The following is a 21,822-nucleotide window of genomic DNA, read 5'->3' as shown; positions in this document are numbered from 1 at the left end:
AATATTTAATTATTTACCTGCTGAAAAATAGTGCGCACTATGGTTACTACAAGAAAAAAGAGTTTTATTTGAGTAAGAGAATAGTTGCGGAAACTAAATAGCTCCCTATGTAGAGTTAGGTAATGCTGCTTAGCACAACATTACACTATCAACTATTGTAATGTTCGGTTTACTGGCCGCAAATCAGTACAGCGCAGAATAGGGTAAACAACCCAGACAGTATGAAATAAAATATCTGGTTATACATAATATTATAGAGCATGTAAATAATCATCCCACTGTACCTAAAACGAGCAAAAAGATTAAAAGACTTGCAGTTTATAAATAGCTTTTTATTTTTGTAACTACATTTTTAATTGTGTTAGCCTTTTTTATATTATCTTTTTACACACGTTCACCTATTTTCATCGATTAATTGATTATATGTATTCCCCAGAATCAGATCCCTCTGAGCAGCTTGCAAAGGAGCATCTGGAGTTCGTTCTTGACATGTTTACCTAGAAATTAAAGAGCTGGTAAGTTAGCAGTTTTTCAAACAATTTAATCATGTTTAATAAAAGCCCTCAAAATGTGCTTACTGAGTAGAATGTTCGGAGAGATCCAGTACTGACTCTGGGATTAACATCTTCATATTCAGAGTTTAGTCTCAACACTGACTTGGTGAATCTGTTATGATATTAAAATTGAACTAAACTGAAGGGCCAAAAATGCGATTGTTCCATACTTATCAGTTAAATCTGTTGAATCTACCAAATGATCGCTCTTATTCGACTCATTATCACAATTGAGCAACTGATCGCCTTTTTCAATTTTGTTAAAATTCCGATATATTTCTAATATTTCGATTAGGGAGTTTCTACTAGGGCGAGAAATTTCTTCGATTGTGTAAAGCTGAATCTGTTTCTTTTTAGCCATTCTCCTGTAAATATTTAAACGTTATCGTCAAGCAATGTGATTAAATAGTACGTTCTAAAGTGGCAAGATAGAAAACGTTATCCTCCATACATAATCATTCAAACTTACCGAAAACAAATAAATCCTGCAGTTAAAAATGCAAGTAATAGTAGTACTGCGATTCCCACTATTAGCCCTGAAATTGATGTTTTGTGAGCAAAAAGCACAAGTTGAGAATATAGGCACGATTCGGTAACTCACATAATTCCATTTGAGATAAAAACATCACCATTTTCTGTTAATGATTAAATGACTGCACGTTACAGAAACTAAAGTGGGCACATATTTACTTTGGTATTTAAGAAGTCTTAAATATGTCGAAAAGAAAACTGGAGTTTTTTTTAAGATAAACGAATTTTTAAAAAATCCTGTAAACATTCTTTACATATTTTATCAGGTAAACAAATGTGAAACATTTGAAAAGAGCGGAAGATATGTATTTGTATTAAGAGGCGTCCCGACTAATAGTGTCAATCTTAAGGGCCCCACTCACCTCGTTCACACTTTTATTCGATGTGCAAAAATGGTGAAAAAGACGGTCGCGAAAACTGAGGTGGGTGGGTAAAGTGCGTCGTGTGTTTACTCGTCGTTCGAGAATTTTTTTATTTCTGTTAGTGTTTACAGTGCATTCCACATAGCAAGTCGTTTTAGCTGCATAACGTAATAATAAAAGAAAGGTTCGTTCTCTTCCCGTATTCATCTGACCTTCCTTTTCAAACACAGAGCCATTAAAGCCTAGTTATTCTTACCACTACGGTTCAAAACGGTTTAGTTAAACCAACTGGAATTTGAACAACCCATTATTTTGGTTTGTGAAAGTAACGTTTTTTTTGTTTGGGAGGGGGGGGGGGATACTAGTCGGGTTTAGCTGAGCCATGATTCTACAACTAACCGTAAGAAAAGGGTATGGTCTTGATAGGTACCATTAGCGTTCCAAGCTCAAGGTTCGTGTCCGAATAGGAATGTTAAATAAGTAATCATACATTGGTGTGTAAATATGGCTTGTATGATGCATAGTGAGTGGAAATCGGAAGGGCTGGTGATAGCATAATCTTAATTAGGTACGAAGTATCCCATTGATTACTTAAGGAAAGAAACTGAACAAGCTCTTAGATCAATACGTCTGAAAATTCAAAAAAAAATGTCTCACCTAAAGAAACATTCAACATTTATTTATTAAATATATAATAATTAAATCAGGTTACACCTTACTTCTTAGTACAAAGTATTCATATAATATGTATATATCTAATCTTGCACTTTTTAAAGTGTATTTTATACGATAATTTCCAATATTTACTCATAAAATACCGTCTAGATTGTAATATGTATTGTTCAATAATAAAAATAGAAAAATCATGGTTTCATATATTTTTATATAAGTTTATAGAATGAGCTTAACAATTCAGCGATATTGTAGTACATAATATGTCTGGATATAATTCGTTACGTTTTCAACAATTTGCAAAGTCGACGGTCTGGAGCTAGATAACTCCAAAAAAATGTTGAATAAAACCAACACAAATATAAATATTATACCTTTTTAATATTATTATAACATCTGAGGCTACCTACTTATTTACCTAAATGCGGACCATGAATTCAGCCTTTCCGGTGTTGGGATTTTTCCTTTTAAAATATCAGAATAACAGTATAGGTAGGTAAAAGTGGAATGTACCGTGTAAATGGTTAATTTAAAAGTATAAATCTTTGATTATTTATTAGATATCATTGATAGATCTTAGATTTTGAATCTGCATATACAGGGTTTTTCAATTTCGCTGTACACCTTTGAAAACTACATGAGGTGGGTTAATTCGGGTAAATTAACGCGTTGTTGTGCCCAACAGAAAAACGTAATTAAATGCGATATTTTTAGCATAACGAAGCTTAATACACAGTGGGATACAAGGTTTTACTCACAAGGTTAAGGGCTTTCAAGATATTTAATAAAAATGTTAATTAAAAAAAAAGTTGATGACGGTGTCAAAAAACCGAAACGTTGTATTAAAAATCCAATGACTGTGTCTTATACGAACAAAAATATCAGTGAAGAAGAGATATATATTTTTAATTATCTCTTGAAATGAGTTTAAAATAAAATATTAACGATTTGAGCAAATATTGTTTTTTCTAAATTATTTCCTTACCTAGACGGACTTTCCTAAATTTTACAATACAGTTTTAGTCCGGCATAAAAATACTCCAGTTTCCAAAATCTAAATGATAAGCAGCGAATTTGATTAACCTTGTATAGGTGCTATAGGCTACATTAGTCTTATTAGTTAAGGAATGACAAATGCAGCAATTCATATGTTTATTAAACTGGATAAGCCTATATTAAAACATCTAAACAGAGTCAAATAATTGTAAAAAATATTTAGTATGTCAATGTAATTATACATTCCTACTTAATAATTGAAAGACTTAATTCGTTTGACATATAATTCGATAATAAACTCGATTTTACAGGAAGCATTAGATGGGAAGAGTATTAGATCGGTAAGGTAAATAATGAATGTTCTCAAAACTGTGTTTTGCTAGTGTAAAGTTGTTTAAGTGTACAAAAATATTTCGCTAAAATCCCTACTACCTAACAATTTGGACAACTTTCCAGAAGTACTTGGCCACGTTGTATAATCTAATAAATTCTCTAAAATATCAAAATATTTATGCCTACATATTTCCCTTATAAGAAACTATATAGAATGTAAGTAAATATAAATAGATTTAATGTATAAAAGGACATAATAAACTTTGAAACCTATCAATAGATTCTGGGAAGATAGAAAAATATAGGACAGTTATTCCCTTTTTCCGAAAATTTGGCATCAAATGGAAGTGTCTTGTACAAATCAAATAATGTATGATATAGTTTTGGTCGAGTGTTTCCAAGCCTAAAATGCGTATGGCAAATTATCTAGCGTACAAATTAGTAGAGAATACAATAACTATTACAAACATTTGTTCTAACGCAGATATGCGCTACTTTAGCCACTGAACGTAGGCACAAAATGATAGATTCTTTATGGATTGGACGAGTATTGGCAATGCACCTCAAGTTCTCAAAATTGTACTGTTTAGAATCACACAGATAAATGTAAAATATTTTCCAACAAGCTTTTAATAAAACATGCTCATGAGGTGCAATTTTCGAAATTTCACACTTGGCTCTTGAAATGTCTCATGAAAGTCGATGAGACACATAAAACTAAAACCATTTCAACCGGGCGGCTCATTAGGCTACACAAGATGCAAATATCAACTTTATTAATGTGAAATTTTGCCATCCTGTATGTCGAAAATGGTGCGTTTTTGACCGAGAATCTAGTAGAATTTTTTAAAATTATTTTGCAAACTATTGTCGCCCATGGCATATCTCCACGACGATATGTTACACCCTGTATATAGGTAGGTGGCCCATATATATGCAAAGTTAAATACAATGTTAAAACCATTTTTAAACTGACTCGTACTAACTCGTAACACAGTATAAATACTTCAATAAACACTGTGCAGTGTGTATAAATACTAACTGGCCGCTTTAGTTATAGCTTAGCAGCATGAGATATAGTCAAAAATAAATTTGCTTGGATCACGGGTTTAAAACTGCAATAACTACCGGGCATTCTGTTTAAGTTAAGCAAGTCGATAATCTGCTTCCATTACTTACCCAAAATGGGTGAATTCTCCTGCATGTATTGGACGTTGGGTGGGTAGTAACAGCCACCATAAGTAACTGCAGCCTCAATTCATTACGGTATTTGTTTGGTTCTTCCGAGAGGAAGTTTAAGAATGATTGCAGTTATATTTCCTGGGCGGACTTTTAAAGAAACCTCGGGAGAACAGAACCTTGAATTTTTAACCCAACATTCTTATTATTATTGTGCGCATTCAGGGAACAGCAACTCTGACTAAAGCGGAAAATGTATTACCCTGGAAGGGGGTGACTTTCCTAATTGATCGAAATTGTCGATCGCCTAGGGAGAAGAGCCATAAGGGGTGAAAAGTTAAAGAGAAGAAAACGAAAAGAGATTGACTGCAAGTGCAAAAAAAAAAGAAATTTGGAAAGCTGAAATTCTGAATGTTTGATTTTCATAAAGTTAAATTAATGGTTGCTGTCAAATCTAATGGTCAGATAAAAAACAAGGAGCGAATTGAAGTTTTGAGTAGTGTTTCAGCGCTCGACTGCTTCAAATCACCTGAATGCACCTAATGTCAAAGTAGTGTACTGAGTGTATATGAAGCATAGAATACGTTAATCATTTATTAATCCACGCGTATTTTGCAAGAGCCCCCTTTTTGAATTTGTATTTCGGTTGCATGTCTCTCATAGACTAATGAGCCAGTGTCAGATTTTTCTAGTTAAAGTTTTCCAGGACTAAAGAAGAAATAACTTGATACGCTTTCAATGCGCAGTAAGTATGAATATGTTAACGTAATCGATAGTTCTATTTCTACAAGATAAAATTTGCCATATTGAGAGGACGAGAAGCAAATTTTAAAAGCATAAGGAAGTTTTATGCAATTTGAAACTCTAAATTGATAAATTCCCCGTTGTTCTCAGTTATTCTGTTTCCTTTTCTTATATAACACCGGACGGAATTATTGACCTTAAAAAAGTTCAAGTCAATAGGTTCAGAACTCATCATATTACGTTTTGTGTTACATGATGACCGCGGATGCAGAAAAACGATAATCGTAATGCAATTTTGGTATTCAGTGGGGCAACAGGTTGTTTTAATACAAATGAAGATTGATTCGATCGAATACAAAAATGATAAATATCGATTACATCAACAAAGTATACGGAGAGAGAGTTAAAAAAAAACTATTATGGTTTGGAAATATAAAGCTTCGATATGAAGGGCTTAAGTGACGAGAGATGTTTTATTAGCTAAAGGTAACCAAAATAATCTTGTACCTACATTTCTAGTCGTGACTAATGTAGCTAGTTGTGCCCCAATGAAAATTCAATCATCTTTTAATCAACAGCGAAAACGCCTCATTCGGAATGGCACAAAAATTGTTGTCCAATCACCTATTTTTGGACTAATTCAGTATAAATTTATCGGCGTTTTATAAGGGTCAAGAGGGCCATTAAATGTTGATACTTCGTTAAAAACGTGATTGGCGAACGGGTTTTTTTGCCTTTCAGAATAGCTCAGTCTCTAATATTGTCATCCTATAAAAGCTCATACGTAACGTTACTTCGTATAGTGCCATTTTTTGAGTGGGTACCTATATAGAACACTAATAAATATTAATATATTTATCTTCTTCAATACCAATCGAGACGATTCAGTTGAAATAAAGAACAGCACGCTTTCGTGAATGGTATTTCATTAATATTAATTTTATCAAACATTTCATTATGGTACACTTTATACAGACATTACAGCACATGCACATATGTACTATGCACCTCTTACCATCATATTATCTGTCATGTGACCGATACATAATATACATACAGGGTGTCCCATTAACAATTTATCCTCTGTACAATTTCTTTATTTTCGACATTAGAACAAAATTTCAAACGGGGACCCCTCTTTATTTTAGGAATATAACTTAAAAATGACCTCGTTGCCCGCCTCACCTCATATGATTCGACTCCCCGCACGTGGCATAAACTTCCTTATTTGAAATGGAACCCCCTAATTTTTTTGACATTTTTGGATTCCTCCATAAATATTAAATTTTTTTTATGTAAGTTGTCTTATTTTCAAAATTTACCGTTTTCGAGTTATTCCGGAAAACCTTTTACCTTGAACCTGTGAAACCTTTTACAGCTGCAAGGTCCCACAGAAATTGGTGTTGTTCCCTAAGCGCTAGGAAATTCGGAATCAGCCTGTTAGGGCTGTTAGAGAGGACATAATAAGTTACGTTTTGGCGTATTTGAATTTGAGAAAAAGTCTGCCATAACCCTCAAAATACGCCTCCAAATTTGCACGATTTCAAACGTCGTGTCTTTAACGTTAATGGCACATCCTGTACATGAGTATCGTCAATTTTTTAAAATACTCTTTTAAGAAAAAAATATTTTCATATTAAAATTTTCCTATAATAAAGAGTGTCTGTACCCATCATTCATCCCCGGATATCAGTACGGAGCAAATGATTACTTCGACGAAGTTTTTCAGGCTCCGTCAGCAATTAAAGCAAATGAAAACTTGTTGCTAATATGAAAAATACCTTGTTAGCTGCATGTGTAAACGGACATTTTCAAGCAGTAACAAAAATATGATTTGATTAATAAAATTATGGCATTCGCGACTATAAATGCAGCTATATTTTGTGCGTTTATAAGTCATGACTTTGTCCCTATTTATGTACTTATGTCTATGATCCGTTGCTGCAGGTAATTTCTTTAGAGTCAGACTCTTCGTCCTTGGATTGGGTTATTAGTGCATCTAATTCCGACGGATTTGTTATCTGAAACATGTGTTTGTTGCGAAGAATTGGATCAAAAAACTAAATAAAAATGCATTAACTACTTTTAAAAAGACACTATTTCATGCAGGAAAAAGACACTATTTTCTGTTATAAATATTTCACATTTACCCAAATTCGATGTAAAGTTCAATTTTATTACCATTGAAATTCTTCAAAGACACCATTAGTGCGTCATTTGAGACTGATTCTCAGTTTTGCGACTCAAATTCCAATGATACTAGAACGCACAGTTTTTTTATTTTTCGGACATAACAGATCTTCTCTTCCACGAATATGGGTAAATTTCTCACTACCAATCCTGGAGCGCACATCTAAATGCCTACCAGCCAACTCTATCCTAGAACTAACCTGCGTGTCCCGCCTCTGAACTATCACATCTATACTGTTAACGGCGGTAGCACTGTCTAAAGTAGGCTGAGGCGCGTCCTCCATTACTATTCTGGAATTTCTATTGCAATGCATGACAAAACACCTGACCGCAGTCATAATAAAGCCAAAAGTGAGCAGGGCCGCGCCCAGGCCGATAAAAAAGTACCTGTGGTCCACGTCGGCAGCATTCGGCACTAGCTGGACTAGGCCGACTATGAGGAAAATGGCTCCCAGGAGGAGGGAGCCGACTACTACTTGAAGGGTGGAGACCTAAGAATACAAGAATAATGTGTACTTCATGGTGAAATGCTAAACATCCGGAAATATCAAGATTCATCTGATAATTAGGCGGTTAGCGAGTTTTCTAAGTGTAACGGATTTATTTTGGGTCAAATTTACCTTGAACGATATTCGACATAGCAGAATTCATAGTGTTACTAGGAGCGCTCACGGGACAACGCTAGGCGAATTACTGGACACAACAAGACCAGTCGGTGGGTGGTAGCTCAATTATGAGTAAAGAAAGGGCTCGGAAAGTTTTGAAATTTTTCGAGGCTCCAAGTATTTTTGCGCATAAAAGAGAAGCATATGTATGTGGACATCAATATTAGGAGACAGTCACACAATCAAGAAGATATCGATATTAAAGTAAAGAGATGTCGACGATTTAAAGTGTTATTGATAAGGTAGAATTGCGTTTAGATACTCGATCAGTCAGAAAGGTTTAATGCAGAACGCAAGATTTCTTTCTGTGCTATTTGAGAAAAACCTACGCATTTTCCTGTTCCAATATGTTTCCCAGATAACAGGAATGGAGTTTGATGCGCGTATTTCCGCTGAGTCTCTCTGTTTTATATTACCCTATTGCTTTGCCTAAAATAGCACACACACGTATGAGGGAAAAATTCAAATTTTTCTTTATCTTGTAATATACGCAATTTTAGATGCATTTCTCAAATGCGGCGAATTGGAAAATTGTAATATTCAAATCTCTAGTAGGTGGGTGTTATTCCGACATCTAAGTGAATGTATTCCCTAATAGAGATTTGCACCGGTACACCCTATTCAAACTAAATGATTTGAAGTGGGTACAAGGATTTAAAATCTCTTTCTACACTGCAGCTGGCAATTCATCAGGTCCGACAAACAGTTTTTAGCAGTGAGTGAAGAGATTTAAAAATCAATTAGAAACCAAATAGAATTATTTTTCTTACCGTCCGCAAAGACCTTTCTATCTCTCTTTGCTCTAATATTAAATTTAGGGTTGGAAGTATTTTGAGCTTTGAGAGAACAAAACAGCCACAGCAGCTTGTCTTAGAAGAGCGGAAAATTACTGTTTGAATTAGACCATTTATCACTCCACTCGAAACAAAGAACCCCGGACCTATCAACACTAAATTTAGCTCTATAAAAGCTGCAGTTACTCCATCATGTTTACACAATACCGACCCAACCATGCGTTGGTTGTGGATATAAAATGAAAGTCCGGGATATAACGTATTACTTGTTTGTATAAAGAAGATAACTAGGGCACACAGAAATAAAAGACATTCTATACGACTCTAAATGAGATCGCTCTAATGCTGAGAATAATATTAAAAGATGTATGAATAGAGAATGTTATTTCATTGTATTTCTAACAATTTCAGGTCAAGTGGTACCAAAAAGAAAGTATGGAAAACGAAGCAATACATCTGTCAGAAAATTTGAACCCGTTGCCGACTCACACGATTGTACCATGCGTAAGTTTAATTTAATTTCTTTCCTCTTTGCTGACTGTAAATATAGAGTACGATTCGCTTTCTGACCAAGTTTAAAACTAAGAGCAAAAACGTACTCACTTTTCCAAATAAATACACTTCTGGCAGCCTTTCCGTTCCATCTTCGTTTGTCCCAGGACTGGGTGTGGGACTAGGGCTGGTGGGGGGCAGCCAGTGCCCAGCTATATACAGTTGACTGGGCCTCTTAGATCTTTTCTCTTGTCCTTTTCTTCTCTCGTGCCTCACGGCCACCGCCGGCATTGCACCAATCATTTCCTAACAGATGAAAAACATAATTTGAATATTTTACACAAAAGACCTTCTTTCAACGTAGTAAATTTTTGTAAAAAGAAACAAAACGTTTTAATTGGGATCTGACCGCGCATAATTGTATTTCTTTTTGATTTCCTGTTGGTGGATTGGGAGCAATATCTCTCCGAACTGACTGATATTTTCGATGTGCAAGAATAAACTTACAAAGTTCACCACTTTCTTTTTATATATATAAATGGAAAACGCTTGGAACGCCGAAATATAATTTATCATAATTTATTATTTTATATTGGAGATAAATTCCGGAATAAAGTCATTTAAAGTTTCGTCGTTGGAATAAATGTATGTCCTTGTTATTCATCATGACGGCTTCATACTAACTTGTCACTTGGGGGTTGGTTATTGCATTACTTAAGGCTTTTTCGGAAAATTACGCTGATCATTTACCTCGCTAACTATTGGTAACCTTAGGTTAATCACACATTTTATATTTGAAGTAAACGAACACCCCAGAGTTTATTCATTATCGGATTAACTCGAAAAAGCTTATAAAGATATGAACCTAAATTCAGCACTTTCTTGATCTTTTATTCGTATGCATACATGGTATCAATTATAAATCTTTCTACCTCTATTATCTCAAAACGGGATAGATTTCTAAAAAATCGCCTGAACACGAATCGAGGGAGAATAGTTTTTATGTAGAATTCATTTCGCCTCTTTCAACCCTCTACTATGCAGAGCCACCCTCTCAAATGTCTTAAATGGTAAAGGGGGTTAAGTGATATATCATTTTAAAATGCTTTTCATTCTCTACCTTTTGGTACCGCATATTTTACATTGGACTGTTACGTTATCAAGTTAGGTGTCTTTGATCATTCTAAATTCATATATGCTGTTCGTATTTTGATAGCACTGACACTAAAATTTTTTTATTCAAACATGTCTTATTACAATAAATCGATTTATTAACCTATTGACTTATTGTTTGTTGAGACAACTATCGAAAGAAAAGATACATTAATCACTAAAGCAAATGTTTCTCGGTCTTCGATGGGAAACATTTACATATATATTATAGAATATGATTTTATAGTCGTTAATTTCTGTTTATAATGGAATGCCGTTTCGATAAAATTTGATAGTATCTTGCTTGGATCGTGCTCGATTGAAAACTGGTAAAATTTGCACGATTGCTGAATAGTATACTTAGAAGGAGCTCAAATTGAATCGGAGTAAAAATTTTGGTGATTGAAAAGAAAAGAGCCATAGGCGGACGTGAGATCAGGCAGTGTAGTGCGTTCTCGTCGAAAACAAATATTGTAGTAATTGAAATCTTTCTACTCAATGGCTGCGAAATGACAATTTTTGTTACCAAGATTCCAAATGGATCATAATTCCAGAAAGTTTATTTACAGTCACTAATCGATTTTTAATTATTGTATATACCAAATTTAACCTTGGTTAATTTTTATTTTCTGTGTTGATGACCATTCTAAGTGGTTTTTCTCACTATTGACATATCCTTCCTTAAGCATACACTCGCTGTACATTGTTTCGTTTCGCGTATCGTTTCCATGATTAGACCGATGAGGTGTATGTTCACAAAAAAGAGTGTAAAATTATTTGAATATTTGAAGGCCATCGCATTGTTGTTGCCATTCGTCTTAAGACTTGTACCTTTGCAAAAGGCACATTGTTTTTATACATTTTCATACCGATATCGATTCTTAGATGATTCAGCCGAGTGGTAGCACGACAAATAAGATATTCGAAATACGAAATAAACTAATCATCGAGTCAGCTCGAAACGAAAATTGTCTAGCAAAATGTTTATTAGTTTCCAAGATACAGCATTATTTTGGTCCCTAATTTTTGCAATTTTTTTGGTGTCGAAAATGGAGGTCCAAAAAGTGCCTTTCCAAATTTTACGATCTTAATGGCGCTATTAATAAAATTACGAATTCTGGATAATTTGGTGGAGAGAATGTTGTGCCTGAAAGATTGCGGCATGGTGTTTATGGCTATTGTTCATAAGACAATAAAATTTATTCAATTACGTAAATCATTCAGCCCTCCAAGTTGTTAAGTTTTAACAAGCTGAGACAAATTGTTAAGGTTTTATAAGGTTAAGATTGGCTGTTTGGTTTTATCTTTATTATATATGTATGTACATATATCAGTTATGAACAGGATATATGAAACTCTAAATTAGTAATGTTTTTGAAAAACCTCTGACTCCTTTTTCGAGATACTTCTCTTTGCAATAGAAAATGTATTTTTTATTCCGTCGGGGTATATTTGCATAATGAAATTGCTGTCTTGAATTTGCAACGTTTCTCCCATTTTATTCAATCTGGAAACATCGCATATTACTTTCTATTGTATATTGTTTCGAAGACCAATCGATAAATTGTACCTTTACAAAAGGCAGGTAGTACCGATATCACTTCGTAGATGATTCACTCAAATTTCAGCGCGGCGATGAACGAGATGTTTGTAATTCGCGCTCCTCAAATAATCGGGATAACCGGGTTTTCTTTTGTTCTAAAGACTCGTGAGGTACTCCGTTAGTGCATGTATGACTTAGTGAGTGAAAAATAGATGTGACTGACGTGATTTCGGCTCACGCTTTTGGTGCTCAGAGGTAAGTTTTGATTGTTGTTTTTTGTGGTTCACAGTTATGTTTTGTGAAGTCGATGAGAACGATGTAATTAGAATTTTAGTTTGAAAATCAAAATTATTTGCAGTTTTTACTTTTCTGGAAGATATTTAGGACTATCTTTGGATGTGACCAAATAATAATATCTTAAGTTGTTTCGAAGGTTAAAAAAAAATTAGCAATTAATATTGATTTTGTTTGGGTTTTAGATTTCGGCTGTGTACTCTTTTGCTTCAAGTCGAAATTAATTGGAAATTCTGATTTGAAGATTTCCTTTTCAGGAATGAATATTGATTTTTTTTTGTTTCAGGTTTCAACTGTGCACGCTTCTGCTTTAAGTCAAAATTAATTTGAAACTTTAACTGCTTTGAAGATTTTTTTTTCAGGAATTAATATTAGTTTTTTTATGTTTCAGGTCTAAGTTATGTACGCCTCTGCTTTATATCGAAATTAATTCGAAACTCTAACTGCTTTGAAGATTTTTTTTCAAGAATTAATATTAATTTTTTTTCGTGTTTTAAGTCTCAACTCTGTACGCTTTCTGTTTCGAGTTGAAATTAATTCGAAACTCGAATTGTTTTGGAAATTTGCAAAACTTTTTTTCAGGAATTAATATTGACTTTTTTTGTGCTTCAGGTTTCAACTGTGGTAAATGTAAAACGTATCTGTGACTGACTAGAATTTGGACATCTAGCATTAAAAATTTCCGCTGTTCTTCTTGCGCATCTTTCTTACTCCTGATAAACAAAAATAATGCCATTTCTATATTGAATTACGTATACCATTTTTAAAATTATTCATAATAACATACGAATTATCGCGATAAATTTTAATTGATTTCATTACTTAATATCGATCAGAACCATAGGTAAATAAATAGTATTTTCCTTGCAAGATAATATCAAAATATATCGAAGTGGCAATCCATTGCAAACAAAAATAAATAATAACTAAATTCATATTCAAAATAGATGTTTTTTTTTTCGAGCACTGAGGTAATTTATTAAATTGATAAATATTGCTGCAGTGATTAATGCATCTGTTCTTTTGATGGTCGTCTTGACAAACAATAAGTCAATAGGCTAGTCAATTGATTTATTACAAAAAAACATGTTAGAATTTAAAAAAATCTTAGTTTCAACGCTATCAAAACACTAATATGACGAATGATTTTAGAGCGACCAAACACGTCTAATTTGATAACGTAAGAGTCGAATGTAAGATATGTGGTACCAAAATGTAGAGAATGAAAAACTCTTTAAAATGATGTATCACTTAACCCCCTCTACTATTAAAAATATTTGAGAGGGTGACTCTGCAGGGTAGAGGGTTGAAAAAGGCGTAGTGCATTCTGCATAAAAATTGTTCTCTCTCGATAACAAAATCGACATGTTCCGCCGATTTTTTAAAAATCTATCATGTTTCGAAATAATAGGGGTGGAAAGTTTTCAAATTGAAAACCTATATGTGTTATATACGTTTTGGCTACAGTGATATTAATTTATGAAACAAAAACTTTGGTGTTATATTCGAACATTTTTAGAAACAATTTTTCTCTAAACGCTGTTTCACTGTTCTATTAAATTATAAAAATTTCTGGCCTGAAGACTACACGATCTATTATTAGTTCCCTACTTTGTTAAATGTATGCATGAAGGCTGGTCTCACAAGGATGTCTGGACCTAAAAGGAAAGACGCCGATATGTCGCCAGGCGACGTGTAGTAATCCTTTAGGAATCCGGATTAATAGGGTGTTGGGTTATTTAGAGCTGTTTTCATTTAATAAAATGTTCATCCCTTCAGCTAGCCTCCCTTCGGGTCTAACCGTCATCAATGAATTTGTCGCCACATAATGGGTTTTGCTTCAGTTATGACTAAAAATAAAACGTCACGACATCATATTAGAACATGGGAATTGGAAACTATCAATGTAGGTTTGAAACGTTTATTAAGTAATTCAAAGATTATATTGTATATACAAAAGTAAGAAAAATTGCGCCAGCGATTATAGTTCGAAGAGTATTTAGATTAATTTTTTAACTATGGTAAAAATTAAAAATTAGAAATTAGATATGTTGTGCATCAATAAAAAATGTAACGTTTTTGCATTTCTTTTAATAAGAAATGGTAAAAAAAATGTTCAAAATCCTATATAACGTTGTCTATAACACACTTTGAACGGGTCGTTTGGCAGCTAGTCCGGTTATGTCAAATTCATAGAAAATAGTAATGTAAGTCTTCAACGTAAATTCCAATTCAGTCAAAAAAGTGTGGAAAATTACATACAAATAAATTAATTTTAATAGGCCCGTTCAATCCTCTACGACTGCATAGGCACAAATAGACTTCATTAAGCGCTGCAGGGGTGTTTCTTCTTACGATAGTGAGATTAACACTTAAACCGATACAAAACCTTTTACCTACGATATTTAAGTATTAAAAATGTGACACCAGCATAGGAAATCGCGAATAAAAAAATATTTCAACATTTAACATACTACATGAAACAATAACTACAATAATATTACGTAATCAACTACAATATGGTAAGATGTTAGAATGACGAAAATAGCTGTTCTAAGACTTCAGATTGTAGCAAATGTTGCTTATCGCTGTATAAAAAAAAATCCAATTTTATTGCAATGGATTAAGCTTCCCGAAAGTGTTTTTGCCATACAAATAGTGAGAATGAGGCCGAAAAATACTTATCAATTCGATGACAGTTATGTTATCTCTGGCAACATGGTCGATCTATCTTCCGTTCTTGCGACAGGAAAAAGATAATGAATATTTGTAATTGTCTTGCTAAACAGGAATTAAATATCGAGGAGTTACACAATATCGAAAAAATTCATAGCGAAGGATTCAAATGTAGTTGATGATAGAAAATTTATACCTGCTACAACAGAATTTGTCGAAGTGGCTAGAACAATTGAATCTTTGCTAACTGTAGAATCCACGAGAGTGTAATCTGAAGGTGATGATCGGAAAGGGATTCATTGCGAAAAAAGACAAGCAGGTTCTGAATATGTCATAAAATCACCTTGTCACAAGTTTACAGTTCTTTACGGCTTGTATTTTCGTTGTAGCTTATTTCTGCTTTCTTAGATCTAACCTCCATTTCCAATTATGATCTATACTATTGTGGTATTATAGTTGGTTTTTGTACGGCAATTTGCATTTATTTCGTCGTCCAGCGTTAAACAACATTAAAGCCCTCGTATCATTTCGCCTTGAGGTACATATTCAGTTTAATCCTAAGAGGAAAAAATTACCTAGATACATCTATATTATTTAACTTACAACACTCAACAACAATTTAAATTGAAACAAAAACAAAGTATTCTCAGCCTTCTTAAAAATATCACGAAAGTTCATTAAGTAAGGGTATTTTGTAGCATCTATAGTTTTCTTAACCTAACCTAGGACAGTGTAGGAGCATTCCTGAAGATGCGAAGGAATTTATAGAAAACAATCAAATGTTCTTTGATTGTCTTTGTAGTGTGTATTTTTTCTTTGCTTCCCATCGGAATTAGTCACTTACATCGATAATACTACAAAACTCATATCCTTAATCAGTCCATGGGTGAAATACATATGAAGGAATTTATGAAAGTTTCTGAAACACTTTGTTCCTTTTTATACAGTTTAAGAGTAATTCAAAAAGGAACTTGCGATATAATTTAGTTCATATGCTAAAATAAATAAATTTTATATAGAATAACCTTATTCAATGATACATTTTATTACACTTATGATGTACGAAAGCATACCAAAATTCAGTAACACTTTATACCTATAAATTTCAGTTGATAAGTCGTTGAATCAACATTTTGGGTTGGCTTGCTGCTAATATTCAACTTTATGAGCGTATTAACGGGTCTAAAAAGCCTAATCCTAATCTTAATTTTAGCAATATCAAAGGGGCTTGAAAATGACGCTTTTTAGTATTAATTTAGCTTAAAAATTTCATATCTTTGCTCATATGGTACAAAAAATTATTATAGTAGTATCTGAAATCACAGTGCCTTTTTGACAAAAGAGAAGTGCTTATCGTAATATTACCTATAAGTAAATAACGGATGAGCATCAGAAAAACCTCGCGGTAGCTCTTTGCTATTAACCATGAAACCTATGATATTTCAACGGTTGCTTGAAATTTTTTTTAATGATCATCCTTTATTTCGTCATGACTAACAGTAGATATACATCTATTATCATATTATGCATCTGTGTAGAAATATATGTAGATGTAGATTGAGATATGCTTTGCACGATGATTAGTTAGAGTTCGTTACATAGTATATTTGGAGTAAGTATTGGTCGTCTAGAAACGTTAAATAATATCGTTAGCTATTAATAAAAACATCGAAAGATGAAACGGATTATTTCTATAATTAAAGTTACATGAGAAAATTTCTCGTTAGTGTAAAATATTAGGTCGTGTAGTATGAAATGAGTAGATTCTCGAAATGCCACATTCAACTGCGAATAACTTCACTCTAAATCTATATTTGGACTTGACTTTTTTATGTGGAAAAGGTACATTCTTCCTCTTTCGATCAGAGTTTAAAGTGTTAAAAATTATTGAAAACTTTTATTTTTATAAAAATTTTTGTGCAGCCATGCAAAATAGTGAAATTCGTGTGTTAATGAAATATGAGTTCCACCGTGAAACCACAACAGCTCAGACGGCTCGCAATATTAATGATGTGTTTGGTACTGAAGTCACTTCACAGCAAACAGTATCTCGTTGGTTCATGAAATTTCGTTCTGACAATTTTGACCTAACAAATGAACCACGTGGACGACCTGAAACTCAAGTGGATAACGATTATCTGAAAGCCGTGGTGGAAGCGAATCCACGTCAAAGTGCAAGCGAATTATCGTTAATATTCAGTGTAACCAAAAAAACAATATTGACTCATTTGGCTGAAATTGGTAAGGTGAAAAAGCTGGACAAGTGGGTACCGCATGAGTTGAGCGACATACAGAAAGAACGGCACCTCGAAGCTTGTTCTTTGTTGTGCCGGTATAATAACGATCCATTTTTGAATCGGATTGTTACTTGTGATGAGAAATGGATCCTATATGACAATACCAGACGTTCATCGCAGTGGTTGGATCAAGATGAACCACCAAAACATTGTGCGAAAAAAAATCTTCATCAAAACAAGCTTATAGTGTCCGTTTGGTGGTCCAACGCAGGTGTCATCCATCACAGCTTCATGAAACCTGGTGAATCGATTACGGCTGATGTCTACTGCCGACAACTGACCGAAATGATGAGGCAACTGACGGTTAAGCAGCCAAGATTAGTCAATCGAAGCGCACCGCTATTGTTGCACGACAACACTCGGCCACACACCGCACAAGTCACCTTGGCCAAGCTACAGGAGTTGGAATTGGAAACTCTTCGTCATCCACCGTATTCACCCGACTTAGCACCCACTGATTACCACTTCTTTCAAAATTTGGATAACTTCTTGGTAGGGAAAACATTAAACTCCGACGAGGCTGTCAAAGCTGCCTTCCAAGAGTTTATCGACTCCCGGCCTGCAGGCTTTTACAGCAGGGGAATCAATGAACTTCCCGTTAAATGGCAGAAGTGTATTGATAATGGTGGTGCATATTTCGATTGACAATAAAAACATTTCATATGAAAAAAAAATGACTAAAGTTTCAATTCAATTCTACTCATTTCATACTACACGACCTAATATATCAATCTGTTATGTAGTATTAGCGTTTGGTAGATCGCTACCACAAAAAAAAATTAACCTATATATTGCATTCATATATGCAAAAAATTAACAATTATTTAAACTCACAGATTAATTATGCTAAAGATAGACAACGTTTATAAGGCATGAATATTATTTTATAACCTGCGATCGTTTGGCCCAAACCTTTCCTTCCATTAATCTATGTCAATCAAGCATCAATTAAATCAAATTTACAGTAAAGGTAATGAATTAATTGAATTGCAATTTTCCCTCAAAAAATATATTTGTGACATACGAAATTCGAAAAAAAATCTTTTTTACGTCCAAACCAGATATTTGATGATCATCTTACGTGTAGAAATTAATGTTAAAAAAATATGTTTAAATGGAGAATCAGTAAAAAGTTTGTGAACTGTTAAATATCTCAGAAATTGCCAAAGGCAGATCCATTTAAAAATTTTCTGATTTAAACGAAAATGCTCAATAAACTATAAAATTTTATTATTTTTATTTGAAGCACGTCGATTTTCTAGGTAAGGGCGCCAAGAATTTTAACATTTTTATGTTCGGTAACTCAACAATTTGAATAGAATAACATGGTTTATGCCATCCTTTTGGACTCTATTCAAAACCTTATAGGTAATTATCTTTAACATAGTCAATCGAAGTACTGCGAACCTCGTACAAATGTGTTTGTGCAATTTCCACATGCTCTAAATGGTGGATCCTAACGTTCCGATGTTATAAAGCAGGGATAACTTTTATATATTGCTGAAATCTAATTCATAATGTTCTCATTTCAAGGCTTTTCAGGAGAACCTGAATGGTAAAGACCATACAGGTATCATCAGACTTACGATAAGTGCTTTGACCATTACTCAATATATAATATTTAGCTGATAACTGTTAGTTTTAGATAACACTATTAATTAAAAAATAATAATTTTTTTTTGCTTATTTTCAAATTCCCGCTGCCAAGAGCAACGTGTGGGAAACAATGAGGAAAAATGTCACTAATAGACAAAATTTGTCATATTTTGACGATTGTAAAAAGATAATTTTACATACGAGAATACTGATGGCCGTCTTTTTTGGTGTTATCGTTGTTTTCACAATTTTATGGTTTAATAGTATTTCTTAAAAAGTTCATTTTTCTCCTATTTTAAAGGGTGGGGCTAGCCCGCTAGTGGTAAGCTTTAACAGCATGCAGTCGCACAGTAAACTATAACGTAATGAATTCATTAATTACTTTCTGTGGCATTTGAGCGTCTCCTATCTTTTCCTGCAGTGCTATAATACCGTTTGTCCGTTATAATATCATACAGATAACATGGGGATATTCAAAGGCGCGGATATCCGACAACTTAAATTAGAGCGCTCTAGTTAATATATAGGCCATTCCAGAACATAATGGGGTTGGTTGATGGTTTTGTTTACTTCTTCTCCGTCTCAGATTACGATTTGCAGTAAATACATACTATTTATCTGTTTTTAATGCTGGAAAACTAGGAAGGGAGTCAATATTTTTTGAGCCCATTAGTAGAATATGAGCCGAAATTTCTCTAAGAAGCGCGTAAGAAAAATGCACAGAAAAATGTTTAAAGTAAGTTGAAAAAATATGAAAATAGGAATATTATCTACAAAAGACATTTAAATTTAAAATTTAACTGAAACCAACCAAAAAAAAAGTCAAATACTTATCGCAGATCTGAGAGCATCCTCCATTCCGTTTCTTCCGAATCAGTCGCACTTTAATTATTCATAAACCTGGATATAAAAAACCTGTACTAATCTTTTTTGTGCTGGAGATGTATTTAGAATTGCATTTTCACTACCATTTGCACAGACAGAGTAATCTTCTCACAGTAATTAAAACTTTAATATCGAAGTATTACCTACGAGGGATGGCACAAAAGTTGGCCGTTGCTCATTATCAAATAGCTAGTAATAACCTGATATTATCCCGGATGGACCAGCTAAAAAGGGAATTCCTTGTCAGTTACGTAATAATCTTATCATATTATCACTTTCGCGACTTGAGCCTTTGACGAGTTTGATCTGCTCGAAACGTTATCAAGCTTAGTACTGTCTAGAATTAAAGCTGTATTGCCGTCCGTTGGCTATAAGTTCCCTGGATTCCGATGGAGTACCTGGGCTGACACTGGCAGTTGTAGTTGTGGACATGGTTTCTCTTAATTCCAAAGCTTTAACTTCCATTTCGCACCGCTCCATGTCCTCTTCCATGATTTTTTCCAAATAAGCCTCCCCATTCAGAACTGTGAGCGGAGCCGTTTTGGAATGGGGCGAGTGTACCGAGGCCAACTCTGTTGAATCAAGTTTATTATTTCTGTCTTCCCTTTGTTTCTCTAGCAAACGTCTGTGGTGCTTTGTAGTTAAGCACCCAGTTTCAACGTCCCGCTCCAGTCTGTGACCGCTTCTAGACCTGGTAAGTTGACTTTGGACGTACTGTTGCAGCTCTCGTTCCTCTTTCCTCGAAACGATTTTATTTAATCCTATGAGCAGCACTCCTATGACAGTCACGAAGATTCCTGTCATTGTCAGTTCGTTCCACCAGCCGCCACTTGTCCAGGTCAGAAGGTCGTCAGGTAATAGTCCCGAACCTATCAGGAACAATCCCAAAACAAAAAAGCATACTCCGATGTGCAGGAGACCAATAGAGGATACTTGGTAGCTCTCAGCCTGGTGGAAACTGTGCCGCCTTTGGGGCAGATGTTCCATGCTGTCCATACTCATGGTCTTGGAGGACAACCTCCGTTCCAACGCCCTCTTTTTGGCTTCTTGTTCTCTTCGACGCCGCTGGCGCTTGATGGCCATGGCCGAGTGGAGCCCAGCTGACCCGTGCATCTGGAATCCAAGGGAACATAGTCAGTGACGGTTCGTCTGGTGTTCAACTTGTGTTCAAAACAGCATGCCCTGAACACGGTTGGTATACGACTTGAAAAAATAACGTCCCTCGTGCCTGGCTTTCGATCTAGAACAGTCTCTTGTTAAAGCAGTCTTGATATTAATCTCTTTTGTAAAAGGGTAATTGCTTTATAATCCAATTTATCGATCAAACTCGAACTAGCCGCATTAATGCCTATTGTAACTACAATAATTCTGTGTCTGTGCCCAATATTAATCGACGGTTGTTGATATTGTAATTTGAATACCGATCACGAATGTAAACTACACATATGATCTAGGTAGTTTGTTAAGGGCTCTTTATATTTACCCGCACTGGAACATTTTTACCACATCTCGTATGTGCCTATTACAAAGCTCTTGAATCCTCAGATACGGTGAACGTAAGTTCGTCTATTGGACAATGATCTAGACATTTATATGCACTGCAAAAGGGACATTACTTTTGAGAACTACGCTAAAAACAAATGGAAAGCAAAATTTACTACAGAATTACAAGCAGCACTTGTACATCTACTACTTAACAAAAGAATATAAGTAACGCAAGTCTGTGGTAAATAATGAAATTTCAAACGTTCAATGGGCGAATCAACATAAACCTGCAAATGGTTATTATGTTTTCTAGGAGCGTTACCAGACTTATACTCAAAGGAGGGGGGTTGAAAATTAAACTTTTGATTTCTACTAAACTGCA

General features: G+C 34.3%; 2 protein-coding genes across 3 annotated transcripts in view; both read right to left on the bottom strand.

Moving 5' to 3' along the window:
• Positions 1-269: 269 nt before the first annotated feature.
• LOC136419481 (uncharacterized) lies at positions 270-1,420 on the bottom strand. Its single transcript, XM_066405845.1, has 5 exons — positions 1,156-1,420; positions 1,024-1,090; positions 725-919; positions 579-666; positions 270-497 (listed from the first exon to the last, which is right to left on the bottom strand). Exons 1-5 carry the CDS (start codon positions 1,184-1,186, stop codon positions 420-422), a joined length of 459 nt encoding a protein of 152 aa, XP_066261942.1. The 5' UTR covers positions 1,187-1,420; the 3' UTR covers positions 270-419.
• A 5,249-nt stretch (positions 1,421-6,669) lies between these two features.
• The window catches only part of LOC136419479 (uncharacterized), a 33,376-nt gene continuing 18,223 nt past the window's right edge, over positions 6,670-21,822 (bottom strand). The window contains exons 3-5 of one of the 2 annotated variants that reach the window (XM_066405843.1): positions 9,624-9,818; positions 7,762-8,052; positions 6,670-7,392 (exon numbers count right to left, since the gene is read on the bottom strand). In XM_066405843.1, the coding sequence (XP_066261940.1) occupies positions 7,300-7,392; positions 7,762-8,052; positions 9,624-9,815 (576 nt within the window). In that variant the 5' untranslated portion in view covers positions 9,816-9,818 and the 3' untranslated portion in view covers positions 6,670-7,299. Of the gene's footprint in view, positions 7,393-7,761; positions 8,053-9,623; positions 9,819-19,892; positions 21,069-21,822 lie in introns of those variants that run through there. The other variant, XM_066405842.1, reaches the window with a different exon arrangement.

Source organism: Euwallacea similis, chromosome 2, assembly GCF_039881205.1.
Source record: "Euwallacea similis isolate ESF13 chromosome 2, ESF131.1, whole genome shotgun sequence".
In the NCBI taxonomy this organism is placed as follows: domain Eukaryota; kingdom Metazoa; phylum Arthropoda; class Insecta; order Coleoptera; family Curculionidae; genus Euwallacea; species Euwallacea similis.
The sequence above is the reverse complement of the archived record's forward strand: the minus strand, read 5'-3'. Positions and strand labels throughout refer to the sequence as shown.